We start from the raw sequence: 10,000 nt of genomic DNA, 5'->3' as shown, positions 1-10,000 counted from the left end.
GCGCAATTACGAGCGTGTGTTAGTATGTTATATCTATGTATGTTAGTATGTATATCTGTGTGCGTATGTATATATGTATATATGTATATATATGTATATATATATATATTTATATATTTATACACATATATACAAATATAAAATATTTACATAGATATGCATATGAATATATCCAGATGAATATATATATATATATATATATATATATATATATATATATATATATATATATACATATATTCACGTAGATATGTATATAGATATATATACATATGGATATCCATATCTATCTATCTATCTATCTATATATATATGTATGTGTGTATGTATATATATGTATATATATATATATATATATATATATATATATATATATACATATCACATAATCATAATCATCATTGTCATTATTATCATTAATATTACTATTATCGTTATTATTATTGTTATTCTTATTTTCAACATGATAACCTTTTTGTCAATCCGGTATTCTTTACTTTAAATTCGTAAATCCAATTTCTTTCACCACCTGATCCCGTGGCGTAGGCAATGGAACGCCCACACCAAGGTCCTCGCGCCCACAGCTCAAAGGGGGCGTTCAGAAGGCGTCTGGATGAAGCGTTTATTCTTTTCAGGTATGGTATTATCATCCCTAGAGGCTGGGAAGACCATATGGCATTTGCCCCGTTTCTGGCGCTTCACTTTCTCCTCTTATTCCATCTTTTACTCCTCTTCCATTTTTCCTCCTCCTCATTCTCATTCTCATTCTTCTTTCCCTTTTATTTCTTCATTTCCTTTCTCATTCTCTTCCCCCCTACACCTCTTCTTTTTCTTTTTCATCCACTGTCACTTCCTATTTTCCCTCATCCTCAATATATATATTTTTTCTTTCTTTCTTTTCTCTCTCCTTCTCTTCCTTCATCGTGTGTGAAAAATGTGTGTTTTGGGAACAAGAAAGTTTCTGATAATGAGTAAATTTTCAATAAGAAGAAAGATCCTAATATTAGTAGTAGTGGTATTGGTAATACTCATGAAGATTATCGCAAAAAAAGACAACATAATATATATTTCCAAATGCAACACTTATGATTTGCAAAAAAAGACATAACATGTATTTCCAAGTGCAATACTTATCATTTCTCTTCCGTCTTCCCTCCCCTTCACTTATTCACCCACACACCCTTCCCTTTCTCCCCGCCCATCCACGCCCCTCGACAGAACTCCTCGCCTTCGCACCATCACCCTCAGCCTGTACACCAACTACCTGCTGGTGGGCGTGGTGTACTTCGGCCTCTCGCTCAGCGGGGGCGACCTCAGCTCCGACCCGTTCCTGTACATGGCGCTGACGGGGGTCGTGGAGCTGCCGGCCTACACCCTGGTCATCCCCGTGGTGGCTCGCTTCGGCAGGAGGGCCCCCGTGGTCGCCTTCTTCTTCTTGGGTGCCGTGGTTCTTCTGGCGCTGCCCTTCGTGCCCGCGGGTGAGTGAGGCGCTCTGTTGTTTTGGGTGGGCAGTTGCTTAATTTTGCTTCGGAGGTCGGGTGAGAGTGGGCTGGGATGGGGAGGGGTTTGGTCTTTGCTTAAGGGTGTTGGAGGTTGAAGAGGGTTGGGGAAGAGGCTGGGTTTTGGGTCAAGGGAGTCGAGGGGTTGGTTGTTTCCCTAAAGAGGTCAGATAGTTAGGGGAGGGGCTGCTTGGCTGTTTATTAGGGATGGGGGACTTGGAGTGGTGCAGGTAGAAAGGGAGTATTATGGTGCTCCCGTAGATGAAATAAGCTCCTCTACTAATTAAGGGGCTCTGCTTAAATAAGATGAAGTGACTTTCTGCAGTTAGTTATAAAAGTCTATTTTGTGAGGAGTTGAATTCTGGCTATAAACCGTTGGCTTAGTGGCATGGCCATTAAAACTAACCCATTAAATTCTAACCAGAAGGGTTTGCGCTTCAGTATATACATTCATATATTTGTTTTGTTTTTCTTGATTGTCTTTTATTACAGCTTTTAAAATGATTCAGTCTATTTTTTACGGAAATTATGAACTGAACTTTGTTTCTGTGTGATTACTGCAATGGAGGAAGAGATGCTGGATGACAACGATGGTTGTCACATGACACATGTAACCCAAAGCTAGATCAAATAGGGGGCGCAAGAGGTCAATACGTCTAGTGAAATTTGAGTGGGTATTTATTGGCTGCTCCAGGAAGGCGTCTAAATATTATCGTGGCATTTAGCGAAGTGGCAATTTTCTAAATACTTAGCAAAAACGCAAACGAACATAGATAAAAGGAATAAAAGGAATATAAACGAGAGATTAAATCCAGGAATTAGAGCTACAAACAAAAAATACATACCTAATGTGAAAGATTTTAAATGAAACGGCTAAAATAATGAAAACTCAAATGAAACGATATTCAAAACAAATAAAATAACCAAAACAGGTGTACCATGAATCGCCCTCCTTGGGGAGGATCCTTCGACAAGAGAGGACGCTGAAAAAATGAAGGGGTAACCAAATTAGAAATCAAATCAATACAATGAGACAAAATCGGATAGCTCATACATATTAGTGTGTGTGTGGGGGGGGACCAAGAGACTAGGTCCGTCCATTCACTAGTTACCTTGTCCGTCCATCCCTTCCATCCTGAAATGATGGGCACTGTCAAACTAGAGCCTGTGTCGAATAGTCCTTTTTTTGTCACTCATACAGTTAATGGTGTCCAGAGAATTCGACAAATCGTTAGCTGGTCATATAATTTTTCAGTATCCTATATGGGGCTGCTCTTTTTATTATTGTTTTTACTTCTTAAGTGAAATAAAATCAGAAATTTATTTCTAATAATTTTGCTGTCAGGCAATGCTACGTAGTTGCATCGCAGGGCTACAATGATGACTAAAATAAGAATATGAGACATTCAGCATAGTGTACCCTTCAAAAGAGAAACCATAGAAAACCATGTTGCTACATATCAGGGGTAACTAAAACAAAAGTACTACTTGCTTTTCTTCTCCTTCGCAGGTACCGGAGAATCAATGACCTTGGCCCTTCTGGGAAAGATGAGCATCGCCTCAGCATTTCAGATCCTCGACTTTTACTCCTCAGAGCTCTTTCCGACTGAAGTGAGGACGAGGGGTATGAGCACAGCCCTCGTTTTGTCACGGGTGGGGTCCACCTGCTCGCCCTTCATCACTGATTACTTGGTGAGCAGGTTTCTTCTTCTTTTTTCGTTTCTCAGTAAGGGCAATGTATCAAAATGAGTATTATTTGGGTTTTGATATGGAAAGTTGATTACATGAATCATTTTCTGTTCAAAGGTGTGGGATTTTCCCTGTCCTGTGTGAATACATTTCATTATTTTTATAACTCTCTCTCTCTCTCTCTCTCTCTCTCTCTCTCTCTCTCTCTCTCTCTCTCTCTCTCTCTCTCTCTCTCTCTCTCTCTCTCCAACACGCCTCTCGTAATAAGACCTACGCTAATGCTCCCCCCTCCTACCCAGGGCCCCCTGTACCCGTGGGCGCCGTCGGCGGTGTTCGGGGCGGCGTCGGTGGTGGCGGGGCTGGCCACCCTCGCCCTGCCCGAGACGCTGTACGTGCCACTCCCGGACACTGTCGCACACCTGGAGGAGCGCCAGATCAGGACCAGGTAGGCGGGATGGCTCCTCTAGTTCACCTCTTCATTATCTTTTACTCTTATCATTATCATGATAGTTTAATCGATATCCAAGAGACTAATTCATCAGTTATATATCGTTAATAAGAAAATCATTTAAGGGGACAAGAAATTAAATGTTGGCATCTGTCTATATACAATGTCATTCAGTCTAGATTTTTGTTTTCTGATTTTATTTTCAGTAACGCGTCAATGCCTTTATATTTAGTGACAGACCAATACATGTTGCAAAGCTCTAATATCATTTCCGTTTTTTTCTGTAAAAATACATCACCTTCATATAGCGAGACAAACATGAACATATATTACAAATTTCTAATACCATTTTCGATGTTTTGTTCGTCCTTATTCCTTTTCCTTCATTTCTTTCAGTAAAGTATCAATACCTTTCTATACAGAGACACACGAGCATTGCAGAACCCGTTGCAAAGTTCTAATAGCAATTCCGTTTCTCTCGACAGCGGGTTTCTGCGCCTCCCCTTGCGGGACCCCAGAATCCCTTCCATCTGCGTCACGGAAGTGGATTAATTAAGGATTTCACTGCAAGAGGATCATTTCGATGGCATGGTTGGAGAATATCGTGTGTTTGGTGTTTGGGATTAGAATGGAAATTAGTGAGAATTTTTTTCTTCTTCTTCTTCTTTTTAGTATTTATGATTTTGTTCCATATGCAAGCACACGTATACACATGCTTTCCAAAACGTAGGTGCATCTAGGCAAACATAAATCATCTATATCGAGATATATGTATGATAATTATGTCAGAATGGTGTGTGTGTGTGTGTGTGTGTGTCTGTGTGCGTGTCTCTCTTTCTCTCTCTCTCTCTCTCTCTCTCTCTCTCTCTCTCTATATATATATATATATATATATATATATATATATATATATAGATAGATAGATAGATAGATATATTTAGTCTATTTTGTATCAGTGATTCTTTTTCCTGAAATCAATCAAAAAGATTCAAATTAATTTGAACAGGTCACCCATCAGTAGAAGAAAATGCAAAACTGTATTAAGAAGGCATTAAATCACGATGACTAGCAAATACAAAAGAATTACAAGAACTGCACTAGACCGAGGTCAACACACTTACGTTCTTACTCACTGCGTAGAAGGAGTATTTGACAAGCATTTCAATTTACTTGAAAATAGGAAGTGTCATGTAATGGAGAGTAAACTCCTGCACCTTCTTAAACATTATCAGGATAGAAGTCAGAGGAAAATAATTCTTAAATATGGCACTATGTCCATTAGCTATGAAACCCAAGTGCTATTTACATTAATCATCGTATTTAATTCAGTACATTTTGCGTTAGGCTTTCCTTAGTCCAAGGAGTATTTTCTAGACAAAGAAAATGATGTTAGAAACCTGTTTCAAACACGATTTGATATATAGTTTTGTTTCCTATTTTTCCTGACATTCAATATATTATTTCGTCCTTTGCCTCTGGATTTTAGTTTGACTTTTTCTTACTTACAATGTTTTCTAATTATTTATTTTTTTAGACCAAGAGAACTCATTTAACTAAAGCTGAATACCTTGTGGAGATAGTTATTACATGTAATGATTTTATTCTGTATTTCTTTGAGTCGTTTTCACTCTTACTTTCATCATCATATTTTCCTTATTGTTGTACTGTTATTAAAGTATCCATCGTAATGATTGCAAATGTAATCTTTTTGCTTATATGAATTATTGTTTACATCTGTGCGTGCGTGTGTGTGCCTGCGTGCGCGAGTGTCTATGTTTATATATGTATGTATGTATGTTTGTGTGTGTAATTTTGAATGTAAGAAAAAGTAAAGGACCCAAACCAATGTGGTAACACCCATTACAATGATTCAATAAACCCTTAAAAAAAAAGAAAAAAAAAGTAGACCCAACCATGAACCCATTATTTAAAAGCCATTATTTTTGTTATGGGTCTCACTTGATCAATATACATCAAAAGGGAGCTCGTCATTTTCTTTATTGCACCACATACCATAGAGAGAACCCAACCAAACACAAGTGCCTTTAAAGACTAACAACCACACTACCACTGTTTTATATATATATATTTTTTTTTTATATAATTGTTAGAGATTATCCTCTTCTTCTTCTTCTTCTCAGCTTGTAAGGGTCCGTAGTTGGACATAAGTCTTCCCCAATTCTTTCCATCTTTGCCGATCCAGCGTTATTCTGTGCCAGTTCTTCTAGTTGTTTTGGGGTAGTGGCATTCTTGCGGCACATCACACCTACCCCTCAAATTTCTAGAGGTTATCCTCAGGGGTTCCATAATATAGTAAATAAAGTTAGAGTTCACATATAATATACCGCACTCATGGTGGAACTGACGTCTTTTGCTGGTGACACCAATGACCCGTACATATAATATGTGTATGTCTGTGTTTGTAATCATGGCTATGTATGTATGTTTATACAGTCATGAATGCATTATTGCTTATCAATGCCTATTGGAATTAAGTAAACGCAAGTTATCAAAATACAGTTTAAAGTGTAATTTGAAAATCGTATAAAATGAATCACTGTATAGTAAGTATCTAATATAACATAAGAGAATATACAATTACAGCATCTGTTAAAAAAATATCAAGCTCAAGAGGAAAACAATTAGACAATTTAAGTTTATGAAGTACTGTCCTTTTAAGGGGGTGACAGATCAATGTTTAGCAAGAGGTGCAATATTCTCTACGAGAACTTGATACACCAGGAAGAAACAAATGGGTACTAGTTGACAAGATGCATGCTCATTATCAAACAAACGCGCACACATCCATACAAAGAGAGAGAGAGAGAGAATAAGGAGGGAGAGAGAGAGAGAGAATAAGGAGAGGGAGAGAGAGAGAGAGAGAGAGAGAGAGAGAGAGAGAGAGAGAGAGAGAGAGAGAGAGAGAGAGAGAGAGAGAGAGAGAGAGAGAGAGAGAGAAAGAGAATAAGGAGAGAGAGAATAAGGAGAAAGAGAGAGAGAATAAGCGGAGAGAGAGAGAGAATAAGGAGAGAGAGAGAGAATAAGCGGAGAGAGAGAGAGAATAAGGAGAGAGAGACAGAGACAGAGAGAGAAAGAGAGAGAGAGAGAGATTACACATACCCAAACAGATCGAAATCCTGGCTGAACAGACGTAATATCTCAACCAGAGTATCGTTTGCAACATCACTAAAGTAGTCCTCGTCAGACACCCGAAGAGCACCTTTGGTAACATGAAAATTGCCAATGTTTACACCGGGATCTATTCCAATGTCATCAAAGACGTGTCTCGTTTCCCGCTCTATGTTTTCCATGTGGATGATGTAGTCGTACTTCTCCCCGCATGGATTGCATATGCAGGTCTGGGGCGTCCAGTGTCGGTCGAGGATCCCGTGATCGCGAGACCAGAGAACATGGCGAAGGAAGTCCGGGAAGCTGAAGGAGGCGTTGTAGAAGCGCTCCTTATATCGCCCAACATCTTCCAGGTAAGGCCTCAGCGCCTCCTCTAGATTGCCGGCGTCGAAGAGCAGTGAAAGCTTGCATGGGTTGGACACGTTCCTCACGCTGTCGAAATTGTCCTTTGAAAGCCAAAGGGAGGGCTTGACGTCGCCCCTGGACACGAGAGCCGGCAGCCAGAAGAGGGCCCAGCGCGTCTCCCACGGTTGCCCGCTCTTAGTGGCCGCTTTCCAGGTTGTGTCGTAGGCTGAGATCGGGGCGCCGTTGAGAAACTTGTCCCTGGGTATTGAGAGGCATAGATTGAGGAAGTTTATGTATACAGGGCAAGGCGATGAAGGAAGGGGGGGGGGGTAAAAGCATAGGAGAAATATTGATTTTTTTCATCTACTAGCGTGTGGGGCAGTCCTTCTACCTGGCAGATGGATACGTCCTGTTATTCCAAGATACACCATTACTGAGCTAGCAACTTCCACATAGACTGCGCCCCATGATGTGAGCAGAACTCCAAACTGACGTGAAACTAAGTGTTATCACGAGGTATCAAGTTTATATGTATATTGTGACCTTTCTCTTTTGTTTGTTGAAGGTCTGAAATAGATGAAGTAACTTTCTAAGTCTTCAATGACAAACCTATATACTTGTAATCTATACTTTATATTAATACTTTATTTTTTTTCCTTTAAACTTGAAATAAAAAATCTCATTCGGTTAGATTTGACACCAATGAAAAGAATGAAGTCAGGGTACAGTTGCAGATTTCAGAATTCAAAATATTACTCTGTGAAATATTCCCTAGTTGAAATTTATAACGCATTCAAGTAGAATAGTCTGAACTATTTTCATCAGTAGAGGAAAGTAAACTATAACAAGCCTTACCTATATGCTGACACGAGACGAGTTAACGGATGTCTCACGCTGACAATGCTGACTCTCTGCTGACCTGCTGACCACTTCGAAGAAAGCTGTGGGAGCAATCTGCGCCAAGAGGATGACCCGCACTGAGAAGATAATAGTCAAGATAGTAATAATGATAATAATGATATTGATAATTATCATAAATTAATAAGAATAATGATAAAAATAATGATAATGATAACTATCATCGTAAAAAATATTATATGAGAAATATAATATGATAATAATGATGATTGGTTGACAGCTAAGACCTGATTATATCATTCAATGAATGGCAAAAACCCTCTACCGTATAGATAATAAGGCAGAAAAAAACTAATATACACAACATAAATTTATTTGAAAATGGGACAACAGTTTCGATAGCCACTTGGATATCACCTTCAGGTCTGAGGAGTAAGGGGAGAAGGTATATAAGAGGGTGTTTTTTCTCCTACCGACAGTCTTCTAGGTTCCCACATTCTTAGACTGTTGCCTTACGCCGGCCACCCTTCTATATAGACCGCCCGACCCGGTAACCTGACTTAACCTGACCTGCCTCGGTTCCGTTCGCCTGACCGCCCCTGCCTTCGTTTCCGTTCACCTATTTTCACTTGCCCTTCTTGTACCGTGTTGCTTCCCCCATACCCTCATATATACCTTCTTCTTCCCTTCCTCCTCAGACCTGAAGATGGAATCCAGGTGGATTTTGAAACTGTTGTCTCATTTTCTAAAAAAAAAGAAAAAAAAATCTAATTGTTTTACTATATCATTACATGTGTCCCTTTATTCTCTTCTTTATCGTGGATATTTGATCTATATGCATTTAGATATAGATGTTCTTAAGCTGCACATATAGGATATCTTCATTATATCTAATCCTATACCCCCCCCCCCCCCCGCGAATCCTACGTCCCCTTCTTTACGAAAACTATGTCTTTCGACAATCCACAATCTTACGTTCTCTTATCTGATGCTTACCTTCGGGGAAACGCAGACGTCCAAGAACCGAGACATTTGCATATAGTCCATCCTATACCATGGGTCCGCGTTCAGAGCTGCGCATCTTTCCCTCAGGTGCAGATGACGTTGTAGATTAACGAACGCGAAGGATTTTGCGGTGTCCTTAGCCTCGGGTGGACCTGCAGGAAGCCCTTGTGTGTGTCCTAATGTTCCGTTATTCACAGTGATAGCATTGTGACTCGTAGTCTTATCATGTTCAACTAAATTCTCGCGAGGCTCTTCTGAACCGTCAACAATCTCATTTAAAGTCGCATCAATCTCTTTTAAAGTTACACCAATCTCTTCTAAAGCGTCCCCAATCTTTCCTGTAGTTCTTTTATAGAAATTCTCATCACTGTTTGTCAGAGTCTTATCATTTCTTCCCAGAGTCACATCAGTATCATTAATATATCCCAAAATCGCATTATTGTTCGTCAGCATTGCATCCATCTCTCTCAAAGTCTCACCAATCTCGCCTTTTCTCTCTCCCGCGAATGCACTCGTTCCTGATTGGTCCATTTGACTGTCGTTCAGAGAATTAATATCTCCCTCTTTTGGCGCTAATGGCAGCGTTATCTACAATAAAACAAGGTCAGTTGCATTGTTATGGTATTTGTGAACAAGCACATTATTTTAGTATCTTGAAATCATGGAGAAATGCAGAATTTCAAAAAAAATATTGAAAATAATATCAAGTGAAGGGATTTTGTGTCTGAAAACTAAGAGATGGGGATTACGAACACATCTAGAAAATGTTCCATAGGAAGGGGGGGGGACTAGAAAGGGGAAAGGGTTATTAGGGAGTGCCTAAATTAAAGTAAGATTTTACTCTATTTTTTATTTGTGTTTTACTTATAAGACGAAGACATTTTATAGGCCATAATTCTATCAGATAGCGTACATGGTGGCAATAAATGTATATTTTTTTACTAAATAGTTGAGGTGTCAGCTGCCCTACCTAGCCCTTTAGTTTACACTTATCATATTTTTTTTTATATTTACTAGCAGCATTGAA

At 39.2% G+C, this 10,000-nt stretch overlaps 2 protein-coding genes across 2 annotated transcripts in view; one reads left to right on the top strand and one right to left on the bottom strand.

The window, feature by feature from the left end:
• Positions 1-4,498, top strand: part of LOC122260450 (organic cation transporter protein) — a 15,280-nt gene extending 10,782 nt beyond the window's left edge. Inside the window, exons 9-13 of the mRNA XM_086541307.1 lie at positions 547-635; positions 1,219-1,478; positions 3,010-3,191; positions 3,488-3,633; positions 4,122-4,498. Coding sequence (XP_086397433.1) covers positions 547-635; positions 1,219-1,478; positions 3,010-3,191; positions 3,488-3,633; positions 4,122-4,188 — 744 coding nt within the window. The 3' untranslated portion in view covers positions 4,189-4,498. The remainder of the gene's footprint in view (positions 1-546; positions 636-1,218; positions 1,479-3,009; positions 3,192-3,487; positions 3,634-4,121) is intronic.
• Positions 4,499-6,708: 2,210 nt separating this feature from the next.
• Positions 6,709-9,479, bottom strand: LOC122260443 (carbohydrate sulfotransferase 10). Its single transcript, XM_043027705.2, has 3 exons — positions 8,965-9,479; positions 7,966-8,087; positions 6,709-7,368 (listed from the first exon to the last, which is right to left on the bottom strand). The coding sequence occupies exons 1-3, from the start codon at positions 9,433-9,435 to the stop codon at positions 6,747-6,749; spliced, it is 1,215 nt and encodes a 404-aa protein (XP_042883639.2). The 5' UTR covers positions 9,436-9,479; the 3' UTR covers positions 6,709-6,746.
• Between the last annotated feature and the right edge of the window lie 521 nt (positions 9,480-10,000).

The sequence above is a fragment of the Penaeus japonicus genome, unplaced genomic scaffold (genome assembly GCF_977035675.1).
Source record: "Penaeus japonicus unplaced genomic scaffold, GWHDUDI00000001_assembly GWHDUDI00000010, whole genome shotgun sequence".
In the NCBI taxonomy this organism is placed as follows: domain Eukaryota; kingdom Metazoa; phylum Arthropoda; class Malacostraca; order Decapoda; family Penaeidae; genus Penaeus; species Penaeus japonicus.
The sequence above is the reverse complement of the archived record's forward strand: the minus strand, read 5'-3'. Positions and strand labels throughout refer to the sequence as shown.